Raw genomic sequence first — 25,162 nt, forward strand, 5'->3', positions numbered from 1 at the left:
TTACCTCCAACATAACCCACAGCTCAGGGAATTACAGTGGTCCATCAGTATGCTTGGGGGGTTGGTTCCAGGACCTCCCTGAAGGTACCAAACCTCACACATGCTCAAGTCCTTCAGATGAAATGGTGTAGGATTTGCATGTAACTTACACACATCCTCCCGTATACTTTCAATCATCTCTAGATTACTTACAATACCTAGCAAGGTGTGAGTGCCAAGAAATCATTGTAAATACAGTGTAAATGCCCTGTAACATAGTAGCTGGCGCGGGACAGATTCCAATCTTGCTTTTAGGAACTTTCTGGAATTTTATCCCCCAAGTATTTGAGATCCATACTTGGATCCGTGCAGAACCCATGGGCACGGAGAGCCACCTGTGAACTGTTCATAACATCTTTCCTGCTGTGCTCCAGGACACGTGTTTGTTTCACTGAGTCCCAGCACCTAGACAGAACTGCTCTGAGAAGGGAATAAGTGAGCAAATGATTTGTAGAAAGCAAAACATCCTTCCTGCGCTGTCCTTGGCATCTTTGCAGGGATGCAAAACCAGCAAAAGCTAAAGAGTGGAGATGCCAACAGATCTGTAAACACTGCCTGACGCCCAAAGGGAAACCTGCCCACAGGAGGGGTAAGTCTGCCCCTTTAGTCTCTCTTCCCATCCTCTACCCTCCCTAATCCATCTGCCCCTACTCCCAACTTTACAACAAGAAGTGACAACAGGGAGTCTCTCTCAAGCACTTTTTAATTTCTCTGTTATTTGGTTTTCTACTTCGGTACATGGTAAATATGACCGCATTTCACATGGAAGCTGACACACCTCATTATGATGCGCCCCACAGAACAGATCCCATAAATATCACCTGGCACGGTTTTGCTTCAGCTGGCTGTCACTGCTAAAACCTCTATTCCTAAGAGCACAGCAGAGAACAGGGCTTGAATCTGCAGATGAACAAGGGCAGGGTGAGCAACAGCCAAGTCTGCTGGGCTGGAGAGAGACCAAAGACATGGGCTCCTCGGCAGCTGGCTGGCTGTCTGCAGAGACGTGAATGACACAGACAGAGAAGCCACCTAAAACCCTGGAGGCCAGGCAGCTGCAGAAGCACTCCGCAGCTACAGCCCATCCATCAGACACCTCCGGCTTTCTCAGCCCTGAGAGACTCTGAAATAAACACAAAGGCCAAAGATGGCTTAATACCAAAGCTGGTGGTACCTACATTCGGGCCTCAATCACCATATGGGTAAGTTGGGGCTCCTGACAGTCTCTCTCCTGGGCAGCAGAGCCAGCCAACCCCTAACATCCTCCATGTCCCCAGAGGCTCTAAAATGTTTTGCCCTCAAAGGCCTGGAGATTGAAGGCAGTATCCAGAAACTTCTTCAGAGACACCAGGTGAGTGTTCCTGTTCCCTGTGGCTGGTGCAGCTGCTGGGTCTCGGCCAACATACCTGGAGGAGGAGAGACAAGCTCATGGGAAGGGCAGGGCTGGCTTTGCGGCTACCCTAGGACCATATGGGGTCTCTGCTTCTCGTCACCCAGCTGCAGGAATGAAGAGCCTGAGGCTCCAAGGGGCAAAGTCAGTGGCCTAAGATCAAAGGCAGGAGATCTGAGACATGCAGGAGGTTCTCTAGTTCAGTTCTGGCCTCAGAACAAACACAGAGGTCTGCTCTCCATAAGGCCATGTTGAAGAGGGTCCCTAATGGGGAAGCTGCCCTGTCACTGACAGTCCCAGAGCCAGCAGGGACTAGGGCGCCCAACTCCTCGGTTTTCAATTCAGCCCAGAGAAGGGCAGTGGCAGGTGCCGGGTCACACAGCAAATGGGGCAGGGCAGGCCAGGTGGGGCCCTGGCAGACCCGAGGGGTGGGGCCCTGGCAGACCCGAGGGGTGGGTGGCGGGCAGCCCCCGCCCCCGGCCTTGTACCATATGTGCCGCGCCCGGCCCAGGACGGTGGTGAAGCGCGGGCTGATGTAGTCGTAGTAGCCCATGTTCTTGTGCTCCTCCTGACACCACACCAGCTCCGCGCCTGGGTACTTCTCTGCCTCTCGCTTGATCAGGTCAAAAGGAAACGGAGAGATCTGGGGCAGGGCAGGAAGAATGAGGGGCAGAGCCAGGGGAAGGGGGCACGCCCACAGACAGGCCCCCCGGAGAGCAGCCCCCACCCTCCTCACTGGCTCCAGCCCCGGCACGCTGCCCAGAGCCAGGGGGCTGGCGACTGACCCCTGCCCACCAGGCTGGGCAGCTGAGGGGCCCAGGCGCACCTGCTCCAGGCGTGTGATGGCCACGCGCTCGTCCAGGCCCTGGCTGCTCCGCTCCTTCACCAGGTCGTAGAACACCTTGCCCGTGCAGAAGATGAGCCGCCGCACCTGCTCAGGAGCCCGCGCCGCAGCCCCATCCTCAGGGATCACCCGCTGGAAACTGGTTCCTGGGGACCCACAGGACACAGAAGGGGCGTCGGCCCTCAGAGGGGCCAGAGCAGCCTGGGGACCAAGTCCACACTCCTGGCTCCTCCAGGCCCTCCCTGGCCACCGAGCCAAGCCCCGGATTGAGATCTGCAACCTGAACCTCCTGAGCCAAACAACAGAACAGGAGATAGTGGACCCTGAGACGTCCCAGGGAGAGGAGTGGAGACAGCAGCTGCAGCCAAGGGCAAAGCCCTGGGAACACCAAGTTCAAAGTGAGGTGGGGCTGACGGGGAGAGCCCCCGGAGGGGACAGAGAAGGTGATGTCACACTCCCATCTACGGAATTGTTGTCTGTCCCAGACCCGCTCTCCAGCCAGTCACGCCCACCTCCCGGGCACACTCAATTCCCCCAACCATCAAACTGGAAAGTAAACCCTGGCACAGCTCTTCCTCCCTCAGCCCCAGAGCCCAGCTCCCAGCTGAGTCCCACCCATTTTTCCTTCCTGATCTCATGCCAGGTGCCAGAGGAAGCTATTGTGGGGTCACTGCATCCCAGGTGAGGACCCTGAGGCAAAGGGTTCACAGGCTGCCAAGCCCCACCAGCACTGAGTGTTCAGCCCAGGCGGTCCAGCCCAATGCCAGGGCTCTGGACTGCTGGCTCAGCCACTGGCCACATCAGAGGAGACGCCTACACACGCGCAAGTGAGAACAAGCTCCTGCCCACGCCACTGAGGTCCCCGGACCAGCTCCTGCCCCTCCCCTACAGCCCAGGACCATTTTCCCAGACAGCTCTGCTGTGACCAGCTTCAAGGCCCTAACCTTGCCCCCCTTCATCCTCTACTGGGTCACATCTCAGTTCCAACACCAGGGCTGAGAGGTCTTGGAGGGGGTGCCAGGTCCCCAGGGCCAGTGATGCCTGTTGGGCTCAGGACTGAAAACAGTGGATGAATGACTGGCACTCGGCCTCCCATGAACCAGGCGGAGCTGCAGCAGGCCTCCAGCCTCTGAGCTCTTCCGGTGCAGACAGGCCGGCCCTCCTGGGCAGCCGCGGGGTGCCAGTGCATGCTCCTGACCCTGGTGCTCAGCCCAAGTGACCCAGGCAGGCCCAGACATCTGGCCGCCGCACCAACCTCCCAATCCAGCTGCTGGCAGGGACCGTGTCAGAAGCTGCAGGGCCAACAGAGCCACGGAACCAGAGGTCGCCCCACGGGCCGCCCTCAGCCACCTCCCCAGCCCGCCCAGGCACGTACCAGACACCATCTGGTCAAAGCTGGACTTGGCCTCTGGGTGCCTCAGCAGAGATTTGGGTGTGAAGATGATCAGCTGGAAGGGAAACACGGTGGCTGGCTGCCGGCCTGCCCCCACTCGGCCAGGGCGCGCTGCCCTCGACCCCCGCGTTATCCCAGCGATGGCCCGCGCGGGCGGCTCACCGGCTTGCGGAAGGGCAGCAGGATCTGCCGGCGCAGCACGTGGAAGAAGCTGGCCGGCGTGGAGCAGTTGACCACGATCCAGTTGCAGTCGTAGAGCTGTCTCACCTCAAAGTCCTGCGTGAAGGCCTGGGGGGACGGGTGCAGCTGGGAGGCGGGCTGCCTGTGGTGCCCCTATCCTGGCCTTGCCAGGAGCAGCAGCGTGTGGCCCTGTCCTGGGGAGGGGCGGGGAGTGGGCAGTACTCACAGGGTAGGCGTCTGAGTCGTCATTGCTCATCTGCAGGAACCTCTCAGGCCTGGCTGAAGAGTGCTCTGGGCCCTGGAACAAACGCCAGAGGGCCAGGCTGGCCAGAGTTCAGGGGGCTTGGGGGTCTGTCACATCAGACGGGGACCTGGGGCTCAGGGCAGGGTCTAGAGCGCTTCTGGGGGAGATGCCCTAACTCCAGAATCTGAACCATAGAAAGCAAGGAATGTGAGACAAGAGCAGGAAGGAGGGTCCAGCCAGAGCCAAAACGTGTGAACACATAGGGCAGAAGTGAAAAGGCCGAGTTAAGATGCTCTGTCTCTAGAATGTTCTGCCTTGCAGCAGGGACCATTTGCTGAGTGCTTCCTGTGTGCCAGACATCATTCTACAGACCTCACACACAATATTCTCTGTCTTGAAAGCAGCTCTGTAATGTAGATGAAGGTGAAGGGCGAAGATATTAAGAAGCAACCTCAAGGTTACTCAGTCAGCAAGGGGCAACTGCAAACCCAGGTCTGAGTCCTCCTCCTCCCCTCACCCACAAGGCTGCTCTGCTCCATAAGAGCAGCAGGACACCCCACTGTCCTCCAAGCTGGCTCCCCCTGGGACAGGGGGGGCCTGCCCCTCCCTTAGGGGCAAAGCCCCGCGGACCCACAGCCACAGGCACCAGCCAGGCCAGCTCAGCTCCTCATCCAGCCTGGCTCCAGGTGAGAGGCCAGCTACCTCTACAACTTGGGGGCCTTGGGCAGTCACAGGACTTCTCTTTTCTCATGTGAAACGGGAACAGAACTGATCTTCTGGCGAGGGTGCCACAGGATAATGCGTGGCATGGGAAGTGCCCAGCACCACGAGAGCTGCTCCGAGCAGCGCTGATCAACCCTGAATGCATGGCCGGTCCAGGCTGAGCAGGACATCCAGTGCAGCCAGGCAGCGACCGAGCCCCACCTGGTCAGGCCGCACAGCCCGCAGGGTGGAGGCCGCACAGCCCGCAGGGTGGGACCTCACGACACGCCTCCCTCCCCTCCCCTGACGACCTGCATGTCCTCCTCCTCCCCGACATGTGGCCCCCAACAACAGAGGTTCAAATCTCAGTGGCTAGCCGTGTGACCTTAGGCAGGCTATTCTACCCCTCTGCGTCTGCGCTTCCTTATCGGGAAAGTGGGAACAGGACCTGCCTCTTTAGGCTGTTGTATGGACTGGAGGAGTTGATACACAGAGAAGGGTTTAAACAGAGCTGGCACACGGCAGGCACTCAGACATGTCCGTCCCGTCTCTGACCTAGAACAGTAGCGTCATCGTCTTCGGTAGTGCTAACACAGACCCACGCAGGCCCCACCTGCGTCCTGTGCAGTTCCAAGGGGCTGGAAGGCACACAACCCCCTCGACCATGCAAGTGGCCAAGCGTCCAGCTGCCCCCTTCCAGGCCAGCCACAGCCCTCCTATGGCGGCTCTCACCATGCCCTCCATGCCGTGGGGCAGCAGCAGCACGATGCCATTGTGTCGAACCCACTTGGCCTGGCCCGTGCTGATGAACTGGTCGATGATGCACTGGGCCGTGTTGTGGAAGTCGCCAAACTGAGCCTCCCAGAGCACCAAGGCGCTGGGGCTGGCCATGGCGTAGCCCAGCTCGAAACCTACACGGAAGACACTGAGAGGTAGAGCCTGCCCCGCGCGGCCACCCAGGGCTGGGGCCCCAGCCAGCCCCAGCCTTGTCCTCACCCACCGTCCCTGCCCTGCCCATCCTTCCCTGGAGGCCGGAAGACCCGGGGACTCCATGGGACCAAAGGCCAGCATCTCCCTTTCCAGCAGCTGACAACAGGCCCAGAGATGCCAACCTCAGCCCTGACCTCACGTACAGCTGGCTTCACCCTTAGCTAGACCAGGAGCCAAGTCCAAAGATACCCTGCAGGGGCCTCAGGGGCCACCTGCCAAGGAGTCCCCCCAAAACGAGCAGGGGTGCAGGACCAGCCCCAGAGGCTGCTCCCCAGGAGGGGTGGCCAGCATCGGGGGTTACTGCTCCTTGGAGGAGGCAGGTTCAGAGGAGGCGGGCCAGCTAAAGGTTGAGCCGAGGGAGAGCTGAGGGTATAGTCTGGGGAGCCAGAGCCCAGAAGAGCCTCGCTCAAGGACAGGGCCTCTGGGCGCGGCGGCGCAGAAGACGAGGCGGGTGAGGGATGTGGAGGCGGCCAGGCCAGGAGGCTCAGGGCCAGCCAGTGGCAGTGGCCCCTACTGGGTTCAATGGGGTTTTGGTCTGGGCCCAGTGATGCCACCCAGGGACAGGCTCTGGTATCCAGAGTCCCCATCCAGGCAAGACTGACCCTCAACTGGCCCTCTGAGGGCCAGATGGGACAGGAGCACATCTCTGATGTGGCCTCAGGTGGAGGCTGCCCAACCACTGTCCCCCAGGGCTGTCTCATGGCCCAGGTCCCTCCGGGGGCCTCCCAGCTCCTTCGGCCCCTCCCAGCTCCAGATGCCCTGAGGGGCCAGAGCCTCTCTGGCCTGCAGGCAGAGTTCTGACCCACCCAGGACTCCGTACTCCGAGAGGGAGCTGTTGCACACGGTGTAGGGGGCCTGGTCAGGCCACAGGTGGTTCATTGGGACACACGTCCTCCGGTCGATGTCCTGATCGTGGAGAACGTGGTGCCGGTGGCTGGAGAGACAGACCAGGAAAGGGTGGGAGGCGGTGGGCTGGGCAAGACACCTGGCAGCGGCTGCCAGAGCCATCTGGCCCCTCCTCCAGGCAGCCTCCCCTCCCAGCGGCACCCGCCTCACACACGCCCTGAGGGTGTTGGAGCACAGACATGAGTCTCAGCTTCCTACATAAGGAGGGTCCCACGAGACCAGCCATGTCAACCTCCCAGGCCCTGGGTGGAACCCGAGGTCCTAGGAAGCCATACTCCAGGGGCACTGTCCCCCGGCCCCCTGCTAGCTCCCTCACCACTCGCCTGCCTTGCCCAGGATCACAGGAGACAGGAACTGCGGCACATTAGGAGGGGCCCCTGGCTGAACACCAAGCCTCACGGGACTGACGTGCAACGGAGGTGCAGTGGAGTGGCCCTGAGCCCTGGCTGGAGCAGGGCCAGCAGCGATGAGGGACTGGGGCAAGGGAGGGATAGCCTATTGAATTCTGGAAGCCACATCTCCAGGACTCACTAACATGGCAGAGACTGAGTGGAGATCCCAAACATCCGGGGTCCCCAACAGAGGAAGTGTGAACTCTAAACTGCAAACAAGAAAGATGGCGGTGGGGAGTCGGCGTGGCAGTAGTTCAAAGGGAAACAAAGGATCTTGAGGACCACTGATGACCACAAGACTTGAAACCAACCAAGAGCTTACACAGAGCAGTCAGCTCTGCATGCTGGCCCCATGGGGGTGGAGAGGAGGCCCAGGAGCTTTCAGATGGCCTGGCTATCTGAATAAGTATTTCTTTGAGCTATTCTCCATTTGCTGAATCATAGGTGTTTCAGATCTATTCGAAGGGCTCAGCCAATCAACTGTTTGTTTTAATCCCTTCTGACTCTGAGATTTTCCTTCCTTAGTTTTGAACAGTGGAGCATAGGGGTAGAGCCTAGAAATACCACATCCATCTCCTCAGTGAGGCACGGATGCAGCTCATTGTAGCACCTGGTCCGACAAGGAAAATCCTTTGAGGAAGTTCAGCAAAACACACAATGAGCAAATCAATCTGTGGACACTGGAGTTAACAATCACTCGCATTGCCAAGTTATTAACCTGTCATTCCTGAAACGTATCCAGCCTTCAAGTTTGGGGAGCTGATGAGGAAATAGTGATTAGGACACCAGCGAATTTAATGTTCAGGAGCATGTATAGATCAATGTGTACCAATTTCCAGTGGCCCTGGACCTGTCCTTGATTGGCCACAAGTTAGTGGAGCTGTGTGGAGGCAGCTGTCCTGCCACTGGGTGTCGGGAAAACACAAGTGGGCCTTTCCTGCACGGTGGTCAGTGGTTGCGGCTTTTCCTCCAGACCATAACACTCAGCCAGGGATTGAAAAAAAAAAAAATCAGTTCTAAGAAGCTTTCCTCTTAACCCTCATTGAAATGACCATCCAGAGTCCCTGGCCAACTGAGAGGCCCGCAGTACAGCTGAACTCCAGCTCTCGTGCCCACCGGGCCCGGGCTCCTCCACCCCCAGCCTCACCTGAACGTGCCCCTCTCCACGTCCTGCCCGCTGAGCCGCACGTGGATGCCCTCCTTGAGCAGTGAGCCGAAGGCCATGTACTCTGCCAGTGCCCAGTCCACCGTCCTCTTCCTGATCATGTCTGCACGGCCCCGCAGGATTCGAGAGAGGCCTGGGGGAGGGAAGGGCCAGCCTGAGGGGTGCAGGAGCTTGGCCACCTCGCCTGGGACAGCTATGGTCCCCGGGCCCTGCGCCTGGTGTGAGCATACTCATTGCGGACCCCTCCCCCCAGCCAGGGGCCCGGCAGGGCGCAGGGGACCCCTCCTCCAGCCCCACCACGGCAGCCAAGGTGCTAGGCTGGCCCGCGCGTATGTTCCCACCGCCTCTGTCCCTGCGGGAAGAAGGAGGTGAGCATCGGCCACGTGCGCGTGCCACGTACGCTGAGCAGGGGACATTTCTCCAGTGAAACGCAGGTACCGACTTTCACTGCCTTTCAGATGAGAAGACAGGCTCAGAAGAGGAAAGTCATTCACTCACCCTCATACAGAAGGTGCTTGCATCTGAGCCCAGGCACCTGGCCCAGGCTGGCCTGCCGTTGGCCCCACACCCACACAGACCTGCTGTGACTGCGCACAGAGCCGGAGCCCCAAGACACCTGGGCTTGCCCCAGGAGTGGTGAAACCCTCTTGGAACACACACAGCTGCTCAGAGGGTGCACGGGGGCCCCACTACCACCACGGGGCTCTTCAGGCTGCCTGAGTGGAGGCCACAACAGCTACAGCCAGGAAGCACACCAGTGGCCACCTGCTAGACCAGGGTCCCCCTCTATCATCTGCCCAGTTTGGCACACTTGCCCCCTAACATTCTAGACCCAACTGCGCCTTCCACGGGAAGCCTTTTCCCCCCCGCTTTCCTCCTGTCTGATCCAGGGGTACCCCTAACAAAGGCACTGGGGAGACCCAAGGTGTCCATGGAGACCTGTCAGCGGCACTCCCTGGGGAGCATGGCACCCACATCTGTTCACCTGAAGAGCTATTATCACAGATCCCTCACAGGCATGAAGGAAGCACGGAGAGCTCAGCTGGTCTACCCACAGCCAAGCAGGGATGAGGCTGGGCCTCCCTGACTCCTGGCACCACCTTCCTTGGGGCCTGATGTCTGGGACAGTGGCCCATGCCAGACAGCAACCTCACCCACGTGGATCTTAAAGTCCTCCAGGGGCACAGAGCTGGCCACTTCACCAATGTGGGTCAGCGTGTCCTCGGGAACACCTGTGGCTGGGCACGTCATGCTCTTGGGCTCCCCATCCATGTTGAAGAAGCCTGAGAGGGCAGAGACTGTGAGTTCTGGGAGGTGGTGGGGCCTCAGTTCCCTGGGCCAGCCCATCTCCCTAGGACTTGGAGGCCTGCCTCTCCCAGAGCCCCAGGGGGCTCTCAGCCACACGCTGCTCACTCACCAGGCCAGGGAGAGTCCAGCCAGTGCTTTATATGCAGGATCTTCTTGTCCTTGGACCTGCCATACGCCTCCTCACAGATCCGATCATATTTGGCGATTTCTTCCTGAATAAGGGTGAAGGCCTGGATTGAGGCAATGATGCCCTGGGCAGCCACAGGCTGAGTGACCGTGCTCTAGAGAAACGGTCTTCCCCTAACCCACAGGGACGTTATGGCCAGAGTTTAAAGTCCCAGAGTTCAGGGGATCTTGGAAACAGTCCACGGGATCGCACTCGGCAAGGGACTTGTGGGAACCCAGGAAAGACTCATGGTCTTTGCTCCCAGAGCAGCTGAAAGAGGGAGGGCCAGCATGTCCACAGAAGACACTGGGGACAACCCGGCTCAGGGCCACCTCCCACAGGAAGCCTTCCTGGACTCCTGCCTGAGGGTGGGCTTCCAGGCACCGCCGCACCGGCTACATCCCGCCAGGCTGTAGGTGTCTTTGGTCCTCTGTCCCCCTTGATGCCTGGGGCTGCTGGGGACAAGGGCGATAGCAGCTACTTCTTTAAGTCGCCGGCACCCAGCCCTGGGCTGGTCACATCAGCAGCCCCCTCGGAGTGCCGGCTGCAGCAAGGTGCTGACGGGGCCCACCTCAAATTCCTGCAGGGTGACTGTGCCCTCAGCTATGAGCCTGTCTGCGTACTTCTTCAGCACAGGCGCCTGTCTGTGGATCTGCTTATACATGAGAGGCTGCGTGAACATGGGCTCGTCCATCTCGTTGTGGCCACGCCGGCGGTAGCAGACCTGCAGGGGCAGAGAGGGCGGGTCCCCGTGCCCAGGCGTGTGCCTGACACAGTCACTCCCCACTGGGGCACACCTGGCAGGCCACACCCTTCAAAACCTCACCAGCCCTCACGATCACCCGTCACTGAATGACCCCCCCCAGGCCTTTGCAGAGACTGCGCCCAGTGGCACTAAGCCTGCTGCCCAGCCCTGACCGCTGGAGATGCTACAGCCCCGGAGGGCTTGGTGCAGCAGGGACAGCCGAGCCCACCCAGCCGGGGCCCCCACACGCACCAGGTCTACCACGACGTCTTTATTGAAGGTGCTCCTCCACTCGGCTGCCACGCCGCACACGTATATCACAGCCTCTGGGTCGTCCGCGTTCACGTGGAAGATGGGTGCGTTGACCACGCGCGCCACGTCGGTGGGGTACGGGGACGAGCGAGCCATCCGGGGGTCCGTGGTGAAGCCGATCTGCAGAAGCAGCCGGCGCTGAGAGCTGGGCGGCTGCGGCCGCCTGGAAGGCCAGGGGCCTGGCGGCTGGGGAAGGGGTGCCTTTGCCTTGAGGTCCATCAGGCATGGCCGGGAGGTGATGGGGACATGGCCAGGTAACAGTGGGTGACCTTGAAATCACGGGGACAGCAGCAACACCTGCTCTTTCTCCGCAATCATTTTTATACAGTGGGAGTAGGGAGCCCAAGTTGGGATAAAACCCAGTCTCACCAATTACTAACTCTACAACCTTGGGCCAGGCACTTAAATTCCCAAAGCCTTGGTTTCCTCATTGATTAAAAGGGCTCATTAAATTCCTGCCTCACAGGGTTATACTGTGAAGATTAAATGACTTAAATGACTATGTAAATAAAGTCGTTAACCCAGGGCTTTACAAGCTCAGAAGACGAGCTGTCATTAACCACAGTTGCCTTAAAAGCAAAAGCTGTGAGAGCTGTGTTCTAAGACTGGGTTGCATGGAGCTAAAGGCAGCATCTAATTTTATATGGGCAGCCTCTGGGGTAGACGCTGGTTATACCCATCTTCCTCTGTCCCTACAGCTTTATCATATGTATATGTGTGTGTGTGTGTGCGCACACATACATTGGGGATGGGGAGAGAAGAACAGAGAGATAGATATACACAGAGACAGACACACAGATGGATACTCCTCCCAATTCCACAGACCAGGAAACCAGGGCTGAGAGATCAGGCATCTCGCTGAAGTCACGCTCTGCTAAGTGGCAGAGCAGTGGGGTTAGAAGCAGGACTGTCCCACTCTGCTCCTCAGAGTGCTGCCTGGACCCAGGCACAGATAGCGCTGACAGGGCCAGCATGAAGCCCTGGCCCTCACCTGGTTGTTGACGACAACGTGCACGGTACCGTTGGTGGTGTAAGAGGGCAGATCGCTCAGGTGGAAGGTCTCATAGACCACGCCCTGGCCAGCAAAGGCAGCGTCCCCGTGGACCAGGATGGACATGACCTGCAGGACAGGGGGTCAGTCAGGAGGGGCCCCCATGCTCCAGCCTGTGCTGTCCAGCCCCAACCGTGAACCTTGGAGTCTACCCCTCGGAGCTCACCCCTCGGGAGCCCAGCCCATAGAACCCAGGTCCTCAGGGCCCAGGAGAGCTCACCTTCTTGCCCTGGGCGTCCCCGCGGTAGAACTGCTCCGCCTTCGTCTTGCCCTGCACCACGGGGTCCACCGCTTCCAGGTGGGAGGGGTTGGCCACAAGCGACAGAGTGATGTTCCTGTTTGTGACTCGATTTATCCGCTCGTGGTACATGCCGAGGTGATATTTGACATCTCCGGAACCCTGAAGGTTGACGTGGCCTGTGATGAAGTCCCCACCATCCCAGACATGCAAGTCCACAGCGGGGCTGGGACATCCCCCGGAGTCTGCTCCCTGGGAAAATCGTGCTGTCCCTGACTCACCCCTGCATTCCTCCCCCAACCCTGGCACACGCCCTGCTTGTCCTCCAGCTGCTCTAAGAAAGGCCGGCGGGTTCCCTGGGTCATGATCCCTCATCAGAACCCCTGCACATTATCAGCTACCATACTCTCCGCATGAATGATGGCAGAGTTGGGGACGGGTAAGGCACCCTTAAGAAGGGGCCAACCAGCGACGTGAAGGCCCAGGAATGAAGGACAGCCGTTAACTGGAGTTAAGACCATGGGCCAGGCCTCTGGGAAAACACTGGAGCAGGACCCCTACTAAATTCCTTACACCAAAGTAAGCAAAAATGGGCACACAACAGACAAAAACACAGAACCGGGGGAAACACGACACGCTTTATGATCTTAGAGCAAGGAGTCTTTCTAAACAACATACAAGCCTCAGAAGCCACAAGGGATAAGACAGCCAAAATCTAATATGCTTGTCAAGGGGGAAGAAGATCCATGCACAGTATTAGGGGGCAAGAAAATCAAGCTGGGAAAATACTTATCACACAAATGCAAGCAAAGGGCTAATTCCTTCAATACATAAAGCTCTTTTCACCAAGACCCCAGGGAAAAACAAGCAAAAGCCAGGAAAAGGAATTTATAGGAAAAGGCATGGTTTAAAACCATGGTTTAATACATGGCTTAAAAACGTGAGAAGACACTCAAATTCATAGCAGAGAAATATGTTCAAATGCAGTCACTTCTGGACCAGTCACATTGGCAAAGATGGAAAGGGGGGATGGAGTAAGGGAAGGGGGGCGTGGCCTGGGACTCTGGCACACAGCAGGCAGACTCGCTGCTGTCTGCAAGCTGTTTGGAGGGCAATTCAGTCCTGCCTCCTCAGCTTCAGCCACTGCATTTCTCAGACACTATTTAAAAATGCACACACATGGCTGCAAGAACACTCATCCCACCACCTAATGCTCATCAGCAAGAGACAGTGGAAACTGGAGGGGCATCAGAAGCCCAGGGAGCTTGGCATGCAGCTCTAAAATAGTGACGACTCATCAAGTGAAACCAGCAAGGTGCCCAGTGGCATCTCAAGCTGCTCACCTGGCCTCTTACAAATAAAGCTGTGCTGGACGCCTACATGTGCTTGCACTGCGTGGAACATTTCTGGAAGTACACAGATTAACATGAAAACTGACCACAGCAGAGCCTCCCGGGAGCAGGAGAGCAGGCTCAGAAGGGAAACTCACTCTAACTATGAAATCTTTTCTTCAAATGATGCTCACACTGCTTTTTCAATTAAGAAAAAAGTAAATTTGTTTAAAGAGGTCTTTGGCCAGGTTTTATAGTTTACTCATGTCACCTGTAATTGCTCACAACCTATTCTGGGACCAGGAATATTTATCCTCGTTTTACAGGAAAGGAAAGTGAGACTCAGAGAATGAAGGTGCTTGAGCAAAATGAACGTGATGGCGGAAAGATTATGAGTTGGGAGCCAGCAGATGTGGATTCTAGTCCTGCTCTGGTCTAATGTGCTGGACGGTTCTAGAGCAGTCATTTAATGTGGCTCATTTTAACAAACCATCCTCCAGGACTGGGCGCTCAGGCTTCGGGGGAAAGGCCCCTGCCCTCACCTTGCTACCAGCCCGGATGGGAAAACAGACAGACACACAATCACATGTACACACAGAATGGAAAAGGCCAGAGTAGACACGGTTCTTCAGGCAAAGGGAGCACGGAGGCACAGACGGGGGAGCCATCAAACGGGGTGATGGGCAGGACGTGGGAGAGAGAGAGGAAGGGAAGACGGCAACGTGGCTGAGGGCCCAGCACGCACAAAAGCATGAGATACGAGGCCTACATGACACGTAAATATACCCGGAAGTGGGTGAGGGTGGAAAGCTGTGCCCTCTGCTCATCAGCGGGCACAGGAAACTGTCCTGGCCTCCCAACACTGTGCTGGGCAAACAAGCGAGTGAGGAGTCCCTATGGGCAGGCAGGCAGGACTCTGGGCACAGAGACACAGCCACATGGGCTGAACTGAGTAACTTCAGGGACTCCCCTGCACCTCTCTGGGCCTCAGTTTCCCTGGCTGGAGATAGCAGGTTGGCCCAGATTATCCAAGTATTCTCCTAGTTATCTGAGATCAGAGCACTTGGCTCCAAAGCACCTCAGGAGCCTCACACTGACCCCTGGCCTTTCTCCCACTCGTCTGCGTGCCTGTCCATCCCCCAATACCCAGCTCTCCAGGGGGCTCTGGTGCCCACATTTGGCACCCACCTCGTCTGCTGCCTCCAGCTTGGGATCAAACTGGCAGAAGATCTGCTCCAGGTCCTTGCGAATAACGTTGGCCAGCACGTTCAGCCTGCCCCTGGGCCAGAGGGGACAGGGCTCTCACCCGGCACAGGGGGCACCTCCCTCAACACACCCCAGCATAACCATGCTCCCTGCCCACCAAGGACCCAGCAGGAACGGCCCTCTGCTCCTGTCTCAATCTGCAAGGCATGTGAGCAGCTTCAGCTGGCCAGCAGACACCCACACCCCTCAGACTCAGGAGGCCTTCACGAGCAGGGAGCCACCCAGCCTCATGGCCAAGTGTCCACTCCCTCCCTCCCTGACCCAAAAGCTGAGCCCAACCCAGAATCTTGACCCCAACCTGCTAACGCAGCGCAACCGCTCCCACACAGCTCCCCAGCCCAGCCTAGCAGCGTCTTGGAGCAGATACAGAAGAGGTGACGTTTCTGCCCTTAAAGGAGTCACCAGAGGACCTGTCCAGACGAGCTCAGGTCTGGTGGGTGGGGAGGGGGTCTGGGGGGGGCTGTGGGGAAGCAGCTAGGTCCAGGGGTTCTCCAGTCCAGCCTGAACTCGCTATCACGGGGCAATACATGCAGGGGTGGACACCAGCCTGAGCCAGGCGCGAGGCGTGACTCAGAACTCGCTTCCCATAGCCCAGCAGCAGACGCCAGCCCTAGGCCTGCACATACTCTGGCGTGACCTCCAGCCCCACGGGGCCCCGTGACAGGAGGGCAGCCCTCTTCCGGCGGGCTTCTCTCTTGCTCTGTGGAGGGAGGGCTGTGTGGACACAGGAACCGGATGAACACCCCTCAGCCCCTTTGGGGAAAGCCCTCAAGCCTCAGAGGCCCCGTCTCAACTACGGAGGCTTGGCCAAGGGCAGTCCTTGGCCCCGAGAAGCCTCCTCAGGCCAGAAGCCCGTGCCGCGCCATCAGAGTCCCAGAGCTGCCTGCTGGCCCAGCACCGTTCTCGCCCTGCCCCCCACAGTTCTCCTGAAGCCATGCCGTCCTGAAACCACGGGGTCCTCTCTGCTCCCTCCAGGGCACAGAGCCTGTGAGACAAAGCCTGGACTCCTGGCAGGCCAGCCCACGGGTGGGGACCCTCCTCACACTTCATCCTGATGCCCCAGTGCTGAAGCAGTAGGGGGCTGGCCCCGCTGTGAGCGGCTGGAAATGGGCATGGGAAATACCGGGGCTTTGCCCCTCAGACAGACAGCATGTCCTGTCCCTGCCCATTCATCAGGACCCCTGTCTGCCTTGGCTATATTCCTCATTATCCCACAGGCTCCAGCTCAGAGGTAACTGCCCAGTGGCCAGGCCAACCTTCCAAGTCTTTACCAAGGTCCCAGGGAAATGAGTGGTCAGCTAGAAGCCAGGGAAAGAGACATTCAGCTGACCTCCAGAGACCTCCCACCAGGCGAGGCCAACCCAGGCCCACGTGTCCAGGCTCTGCCCTCATCGCACTTTTCTGGGCTGTGCCACTCCACAGGAACCTCAGGTAGGATGACATAGCCCCTTCTGTCATCTCAGTATTGCTGGGGATGGGGGCAGCATGGTGAGAGAGAAGCTGAGCCCAAGAGAGCCTGGTTCCAGAGGCTTTGGCCTCGCTCTCGGCTCTTTCTGTGATGAGCAAGCCAGGGCCCAGGGAGTCAGACCTTTCCAGACCCCTTTGCCTCTACCCCCGGGTCCCAACAACACCCCTACTCTGACTTTCAAAGCCTCACACCCATCTCAGCTTGCCGGGCCTGGGGGAGAAGCACAGGCTGAGGCAGGGAGGACCCACCTGTGCGGCATCCCCAGGATGACGTTCTCAATCCCCATCTCGCTGGATTTGTCGATGATGGTCTTCAGGGCCGGAATCATGACCTCACAGCCCTCCAGGCCAAACCGCTTCTCAGAAGACCACTTCCTGGCCAGGAAGTCTTCAAACCTGCTTGGGGAGGGGAAGAAAAGGGTGGAGAGGCAGGGGCTCGTGAGGGCTCTTCCTGGGGGCTTGGAGTAGGGCGCCAGGATGGGGAAGCTATGAAGTCACGTCTCTCTGCACAGTCCGGGGCCCAACACAGACACCTTGATGCCCTACCAGCAAGGAGCATAGGTCTGGGGGAGGCTGAGGCTCCTCCCAGCTTAACCAGAGGCCTCTGGCTGCATCCATTCCCAGGAACCACCTTCTCTTCCCCTTCCAGTCAAGCTGTTACACGAGCCATTCCACAGTTCTCGGCTAGCTGCCCTCCAGCACACGTGCCCTGGAGCTCTCTCATCATGTTCCAAAGACTTCCTCACGGCTCAAACTCCAGCCCACATGTCACTGCTCAGCGAGCCACTTTATTCCCAGCAGCTGGGCCAGGGGCTCCTCCAGGGCCCCACGGTCCTGGGCAGACCCAGCTTCACAGAAGCCCAGCTCTGCCCTACCTGCAGGAAGTCCCTGCTACACTCACTCCACGCAGGGACATCCTTATGTCCATTCCATCCTCGTTCGGTGTCATTTCCTAGAGCCCCACCCAGCCCTGCCTTCACTTGCCAGGTATCTCCTCATTAGCTAGGGCTCGGGATGTCTCAGACAGCCCTGGAGCAGGCCCCCCAGCCACTGGGGCTTCCCAGGAAGGTGCTGGGGGCCTGACCTCATGGAGCGCACTAGCCGGGCCAGCAGGGTCCGCTTCTCCTCGCTGGAGAACTGCATCACGCCCGGGGTCTCGAACTTCTGCCGGATCCACTGGCACTGCTCCACGTCGTTGATGAACATGAACTCCAGACCAATGTGCTGGCAATAGGTGCCCTGCGGGGACAGGGGCACTCCACAAGCTGGCAGCACGTGCTCTGTGGGGACAGGGGCACTCCGCGAGCTGGCAGCACGTGCTCTGCGGGGACAGGGGCACTCCGCGAGGAGCCAGGAAGCAGAGGGGCTGCCTCAGGGCCTGGAGCAGGAAAGGCAGTGCCCTCCCCTGCTCCAGCGTGCGCGAGCTTCATCACGCGTGCCCGACACGCCTGCCCGCACTCACCTCCAGGCGCCTTATGATCTCCCGTAGAGAAAGGGTGTTTTCGGAGCCTCCAATGAAAGTGGTTGTGGGCAGCTGAAACTCCTTATCCAGGTCAGCCTCCCGCAGGTCGTAGAAGGCTGGGAGGCCCATGGGGCAGAGTCCGGGCGGCAGGCAGGAGAGAGGGAGGTGACGGAGGTGAGCCTAGCTGCACCCTTAGGCCTCCTTCCAGTGCCCCCAGCACCCTCCCACCAGGTCCAGCCTAAAGGTCAAGGGCCCTCTGTCAGCAGGGCACAGGGCGTGAGAGTCAGAACCGAGCTGGCCATCAGAAGGAAGGGCCTGGACAGGTGTCTCAAACTTGCTGAGTGGGTGCACCAGCTGGGGAGGATGGAGAGCCCTCCCTCGCAGGGACCCGACGCATAGATGGGCAAGGGTCAGAAGAAAGCCTCTCAGACTGATGGCTGAGACCCGAGACCTAGGGCACCGCAGGCTCGGTGCCTGTCACTAGGCACAGGCATCGGCTGGCTCACGTTGCCAGGGCAACAGGAGGGTCTCGATGCTCACCCAGTTTATCAATGGTGGTGATTAGGTCTGAGGGCACAAAGGAGTCCAGGTCTGCATCCAGAATGCCCAGGGGGTCCAGCTGGGCGACATGGTGGCCCCGGATCTGGAGAGGAGAAAAGGCCAAGGCAGAGTGGGGCAGACCCCCACCAACACTGAGACTCCAGGCCCCTCACTTCCGGCTTCAGAATTTCAAGTTTCCACATGCCCAGCACCCAGGCCCTAGCAGGCCTGTGAGGCCCCAGCACAGCAACTGAGGTGGTAGGAGCTCAACTCGGTTTAAAAGTACATCGTGCAGCTTTCAGAAACAGGAAGGAACACATACACAAAAACAATTACTATGGTACTATCAGTAATTGCAAAATTCTAAAAACTTCCCAAATGTCCATCAGCAGGACACTGACAAATGGATATGGGAAACTCACACAGGCACAGAGTTGCTCAAAGGAATGAGGAAAATTCCTAACTGCTACAATGAGATTGTCTCCACAAAATATTCTTAAGCAAAACAGCAAATTATATAAAAATGTTTGCAATAAACTACCTGTTATCTAAGAAAGGAAAGACAAAAGTAAATATATGACTTGCATATACTTGTATCTATTTGAATGTCTACAAATAAATGTGAGCATTAGAACAACATGTAGTAAAATAATAAAACCAAAAAATAAGAAAAATTATTACTACAGGGAAAGGACAAAATAGGGCAGAGTGGCAGGGCTAGAAGCTAGACTTTTAAGACTATATCTTGCCTTTGGAATCTTATAAATATTTTATATCACTATAAAACAAAATTAAGAATTCTGTAAAGTAATCATCCTTCAATTTAAAAATAAATAAATTTTTAAAAATTAAGTTTTAAAAATTGAAAGTAAGATAAATGAATTAATGCATCCATTTTGTGGCATAACTATATAGAGAGGAACTATTCCAATTGACTAGCAGAATGCTCCCCAAAGGCAAACAGGACTGCAGAAATAAAAAGATCATAAATTCATTTATATTTCCATCCAGCAGTGGTAGTACTAGAATTGTATCCTTAGCTTGTCATGTATGGATTATGAGAAAAATCAAATATGTCATTGTATTGCGTCTGTGAGAACCTCTATTTTTGATATTTTTAAAAGGAGATGGTGATATAAGATTGACAAGGTCAAAGACAACCCTAATTCCTATATTTGACATGTATAGAAGCATCAGTACAAACTATAAAGTATGGTATCTTTAAAAAACTACATATTTCCTGTCTCTAACCATCAAAAGAACCCAAAAGTCACGTCCAAACCAGTAACAGCAAATATTCCCTCACTCTCTGGAGAGCTGGCTTTTTAGAAACGTACAAGATGAGCTCAAATCATCTTCTCCTACCAAACACCACTGAGGCTGGGAATAAGGACACATTTTGAGCAACAATAAGGAGAATATCTGTAGCAGACTGAAATTCATCAAATGTGTTTAAATCCAAGCATTCATATCATACTAAGAAAAAGAAGAAAAGCCCTTATTTGCCATATTTGGAAGATGCTAGGGAACCAAATCATAATTTTGAAAATCCATCAATAAAAAGAAAAAAAAATCTAGCACTGACCCTACCTTCCCTATACAATTTGTACCTGAGGCTAAACGCGCTAACAAAGGAAAGTTTCTCCCCACGGAATTATTTCAGGTACCAAACAAAGACAGAATTAGACTGTCACCACTTTTACTGCTCCTAATGACTTAATGCGTCCAGGAAATAATTATCCTTAGCTACTAACTGATGAAGTGCCATCACCACCAGGAAGCTGATTTTGCAACAAAGAAATCAAATCTATGTTGGGTCAAGCACCTAGATATAACCACCACTTTACAGAAATCACATGGGACAAAGGGTCAGATAACGTGATACCACGCGGATGCAATCAGCAATATCCAGACTCAAGAAAACTCTATGGGACAAACAAGGAATTCAGAAAGAAATGGAGAAGAGCCTGCAGAGAAGAGAACAAGAGCTGAAGAGCCGCGTCAACATCACAACCTGTGGCTTTGTTTGAATCTCGATTCAAATAAGCAGAAAAAAGAAATCCTAGAGACAAACAGGCACAAATGAATACCAATTGGGTATTTGATGACATTAAAGATTATTACTATTTTTAGCAGTGATAATGCTATTATGTATATTTGTAAAATTTTAAAGGAGGCTTTATCTCTGGAAATACATCCTGAAACATTCAATGAATGAAATGAAACGACATCTGGGATTTGCTTCAAAATAATCAGTGGCCTGTGGGTGGAGCCGGAGGTGGGTAAGATGAATCAAGAGCGGCACTGTAATGATGGGCTTGAGGGTTTGAGACATGATTCTTCTACATTCTAAATGTTTGCAAATAAGCAGCAGCTTGGGGTTTTTCTTCAGTAGTGTATGCAGGCAAGTCAGACCAGAGCTCAGCCCGAGTTGGCCTGTGAGGCGCCGCAGCCCACCCGTAAGTACTCAGCATCAGGCAGATTTTTATCAAGCCAGCACAAAGTAACCTTCCTGAATCCAGAGACCGACCTGCTGGAAGGACCCTGGTGCTGTGATCTCCGACAACGAAAGACCAAAGGCCCACTGCAGAACTGAGACTCTGCTTGGAAGATCAGGCCCTCGGGCCGCACTCTGAATGATACCTTATATTTCATATAAAGGTTTATGTTCCTTGTTCTTCTTTTTCAAAGTCAACAGTTAGATCGCTTCCTGCCTATTAGCCAGCCAAGACAAGCGTCATTACCACCAATGCTGTTTGCTCCCAAGTGGCCCGTGATCCATGGGTCCTGAGACCAATAGGGGAGCCCGATCCTGTGCACCGTCCTCTTCCACCCCAGCACAGCTGGCACACCCTGGGTGGGCAGCTGCCAACCCACGCAGAGAGCCTCATTCAGAGGCAAGGCGCCCTTTCCATGTGCTAAGGCCTCCCTCTCCCCCCGGAGCCCTGCAGCAGCTTGTGCGGCAACCTCCCACTCAGTCGCTGCCAGGATGCCCTCACCCTCCCTTCTGCGTGTCTTCAGGACAAGTTTCTCTTATGAAATGCCTTCTGCCACCGATTCCCAGAGAGATCCTAAATGATTGCATTTTTATGGCGTGAACACCCAGAACAGCCCTCCAATTAGTACTGTTGAATCAAGACCGAGAATAGGGAACATCATCAGGACTCTGACATAGCGGGGGCTGAGCCTGGGAACCCAGCCACGGGGAGCCTAAGTCTCCAGGACAGAGCAAGTGATGGGCGGAGGGCTGCTTCATGAACTACTCATTCACTCATTAGTCCCACAAACACTGGCTAAGCACCTGCTGGACATCAGCCCTGTCCTCTTGGAATGCCCAGTCAAGAGGAGAAAACGGACATCAACAAGGATCAACGTATTCACCTTTCATTCAACACTCACTGAAACCGATCACCCACTAAGTACCCCTCCAGGTACTGGGGCATAGTGGTGTGGGAGATAACACTCCATGAGAATGACCACAAACAAACCAGTCCGCACAAAAAATGAAGGGTGATGGCAAGTGACGTGGATGGTAGTGTGGCAAAGAGCAGGAGGGGGGGGTCAGAGCCCCCCACAGAGGGCTCTGAGAAGGGCTCTGAGGTGGCCTGGAGCTGAGCCAGTCTCCTTGTCATTAGCGCCTGCCACACCCAGGAGCCTGCGCCCTCCAGTCGCTCACCTGGTAGGCCCGGATCAGGGACTGTACAGCTAGGTGGTCTTCCACCAGTTTACTGGTCTCGGTCCGGCTGGATGCTGCCGGCCTGCTTTCAGAGATGACAGAACCCTGGGGCTGAGCCAGGCTGTAAGAGGCTTCCTCACTGGCTTTCCGGAAGAAGCTGTCCCAGGACTGGACGGGGGCAGAAACAAGAAAACAGCCGAGTTAGGGACTGAGAGTCGTTGGGTGTGGCCCAGACTGGGACCCCAGGGGACACTGGTCTTCCTTCATCACTATAGCTCTCAGGACCTTCCTTCCTAAGACCCTGTCCAGGGATCCCTCTCAACCAGCCCAGGCCCCCATCCAGAGTCAGATCTCTCCAGGACCCAGCTTGGTAGAGGGTTGGCTAGGGAGTTATAAGTTGTGATCAAGGGGCTTCAGGTATGAAGGAGACTTCCATCCCTGGGGGAAACATGCCCTCACACACTGGGATTAGAGGCAGCCTTTGTAGAGGGCAATGTGGCAGGCAGGTCCTCAACACTTTCAATGTATGTATCTTTTGAACCAGAAATTCCACTGCCAGCAATTTGTTCTACAGATGTACTTGGACAGGTGTGCCTACAGGTATAAGGATGTTCCCCACAGGACAGTTTACAAAAATGGCAGCATAAAAACAATCTAAGTGGTGACCAATAGGAAACCATTTAAATAAATGGTAAATATAGATTCTGGAAAACCATGCAGTATTTTTTTTAAAGATGCATCTATTGTTATGGATGTGGAATATTGCCAAGATACGCTGTAAAGGAACAAAACAGAAGAGGATGGATGGTTTGCTACTCTTTGAGCAGAAACAAAACCAGACGGACAAATGCATCGGCACCTCCGTGGCCCAGCAGAGCACACAGGGGACGCGCTTGCCTTGGCATCCTCCCAAACAGCACCGGTGGGAGGGTAACGGCACGCTCCCTGCGGGAAGCAACTGGGCAACATCCGTCACAACTGCGTGTACAGATGCCCTCTGCCCAACAGCTGCACTTTGCGGAGTTTATCCCATAGTGAGCTGCACACACTCGAGGTGATGAACGCAAAGGCGATGCAGTGCAGCAGCAGGCGCGCCAGCCAGAGACGGGCATCGAGCCAGAGGCCCGTCCTTGGGGGTGGGTGTGGCACGTCCGTCCAAACAGTGGAATAGTGCACAGCTGGGGGGAGAAACGGGGCTCTTAAGGTGCTGACACTGAAAATCTTAGAGATGCACGCTGAATGAAAAAAAGCCTGCGGCAAAACGGTGGACATTACATGCCATTTGTTGGTGTAAAGGTGGGGGAAATCCAGAACTATGTTTGCAATAAGTTTATCTAAAGAAAGTCTGAATAGATACAGAAGAAATTAAGAATAGACTGGGGACCAGACAGGTAGGAGTTGAGCAGATGGAATGGGAGGAAGGCTTTTCACTGTAGGACTTGATATTTTTCGTTTTGAATCATGTGAACGTATTCCTTTCCTCTGAGGACTGTGAATGGAGAGAGAGCAGCTTCACTTTTTACTTTTGCCCTGGCAACGGATTTTACTTTTTCATTTTCGTTATTATTATTTTCTACCATCAGTGTGTATTTATTTCACCCACTCTCTCTCCCTCTCTCTCCCTCTCTCTCTCTCTCTCCATATATATATATATATATAAACCATTCGTGCTCCTAACCACAAGACAAGGGGCCACCTGGCACAGTGCAGCATGACAGAGGAGAAGTGTGTCTGAGCAGGGCATCATCTGGGCATCTCAAGCCAGACTACCAGCCACTGGCTAGTTCAGCAACAGCAGAGCAATGACCTTTCCTCACCTAATATGAGGACCAGCTCTTTCACAAACAAAGACAATGGTGGACCTGAGAGGCAAAGAAACTACCCAGGGTCACTCAGCAGGCAAGCTGCTTCTCCCCACTGCCCCTCCACAGCCCAGCCTCAGGACCTTCTCTCGCACATAGAGGGGTGCCAACCTTGTGGACACTCTGGGGGTTTTCCAACCAGGCGAAGTACATCTCCTCCATATAACTGGAACCACCTCCAACTCCGCTGCTTGCAAAGGAAGCTGGTGGCCCAGACGACCTGCTGCACCAGCTGAACGTCTGGGCTCCATGTGGGGCCAGGAGCCTTGAGGCCTGTGTCCCAAGCCGGGATGGCAGCAGCCTCAGCTGATTCATCCTGGACACAGGCAATAAAAGAGAAGCATAAACCACAGGACCAGGATGGAAGGAGGCTCCGGCAGCCACTTGTCTGTTCACATGGCCTTTAGCGGGCCTACTGGGCAGGTGACCCTGGGCTAGACAGCACAAGACAGAGAGACAGACAGTTGGCCAGGCCCCCTAGCCACCCTGGAACTCAGGCAGGGAAGTCCTTCAAGGACTGGTGCACCATGCCTGGTCAGGAAAACGCCAGAAGAAAGGGGTCTGGCCGAGCTGTACTATCTCAAGGCCCATGGCACTGCTGGATCTCTGGTCATTGTGACCAAAAGTGACAAGCGACTTTCCTTGACCCCACTAAGCCACCTGCTCTTCCCCAGGAAAAACGCATGAACAATGGGCTTTCAGGAGTCTATGTCTATATGGGGTGGGGGCCTTCCTTCCCTGCCGACAGAAGACAGGGATTCTAAGAGAAGAGCCTTCTCTTAGAACCTCTGTTCCTTCATAATACCCCCAAAACAATTGTAAGCAGAGCTCCCTTCTCTTCCCCAGCACTGCCCGAACACAGAGCAGCTCCCTCTGAGTACTTGCTGATGCCCTTCGGAGCAGAGAACCCCAGCCTGTGAGTGGGGTGCAGCACCAGAGCCACCCCACCAGGGGCCATGCAGGCAAGAGGGCTGGCTTCCCCTTGCATAACTCAATCCCAGAAAGTGTACCTCCCTGCCTAGGCTTGGCCGGAAGTCAATGGCCCTGGGGCCAGGTGTGCCCAGCCCACAGGGCACTCCCCTCCCCACCAGTTCAACCAAGTCTCCAGAACAGCTGGCTGGACCTTCTATTTTACAAGGAGTCATGTTCCAAGGCAGGGCACAGCCCTCCTGGCGCATCTCCTCCCCTTTTCCCTCCAAACTTACAGGAGACAGAGGGAAGGGGAGGGTGGTCTCCTTGAGTGAGGGACAGTGGGCTCCTCGGGGCAACCAGCAGCAAGTCCAAAGGAAAATTAAAAAGCAAAACTGCCTTGCACTGCAGGGAGGAAGGAGATGGGTTAAGCTGGAACCTGAGTCCCAAGTGCCAGAAGGTTCCTTTCCACACACTCAGCGGCCTGTCCAGCCCCACCAGCCCAGTGACACTAGGCTTTAGTGAGGGTTGCCAGGGGCTGGCTCTCCCTGGAGTGGCACCCTCCAGGTGTGGGCTGGGGCCCCAAG

The 25,162-nt window shown here is 55.8% G+C and overlaps 1 protein-coding gene across 1 annotated transcript; it reads right to left on the minus strand.

Moving 5' to 3' along the window:
• Window positions 1–724: 724 nt before the first annotated feature.
• Window positions 725–23,981, minus strand: OGDHL (oxoglutarate dehydrogenase L). The gene is made up of 22 exons (XM_069571543.1): window positions 23,778–23,981; window positions 21,805–21,972; window positions 18,129–18,231; window positions 17,589–17,704; window positions 17,211–17,365; window positions 16,376–16,522; window positions 14,582–14,672; window positions 12,045–12,224; window positions 11,765–11,893; window positions 10,714–10,893; window positions 10,288–10,440; window positions 9,660–9,762; window positions 9,397–9,525; window positions 8,225–8,375; window positions 6,586–6,713; window positions 5,522–5,700; window positions 4,070–4,141; window positions 3,826–3,951; window positions 3,646–3,718; window positions 2,253–2,416; window positions 1,915–2,069; window positions 725–1,442 (listed from the first exon to the last, which is right to left on the minus strand). Exons 1-22 carry the CDS (start codon window positions 23,979–23,981, stop codon window positions 1,319–1,321), a joined length of 3,030 nt encoding a protein of 1,009 aa, XP_069427644.1. The 3' UTR covers window positions 725–1,318.
• Window positions 23,982–25,162: the final 1,181 nt, after the last annotated feature.

The sequence above is a fragment of the Ovis canadensis genome, chromosome 25 (genome assembly GCF_042477335.2).
Source record: "Ovis canadensis isolate MfBH-ARS-UI-01 breed Bighorn chromosome 25, ARS-UI_OviCan_v2, whole genome shotgun sequence".
Classification (NCBI taxonomy): domain Eukaryota; kingdom Metazoa; phylum Chordata; class Mammalia; order Artiodactyla; family Bovidae; genus Ovis; species Ovis canadensis.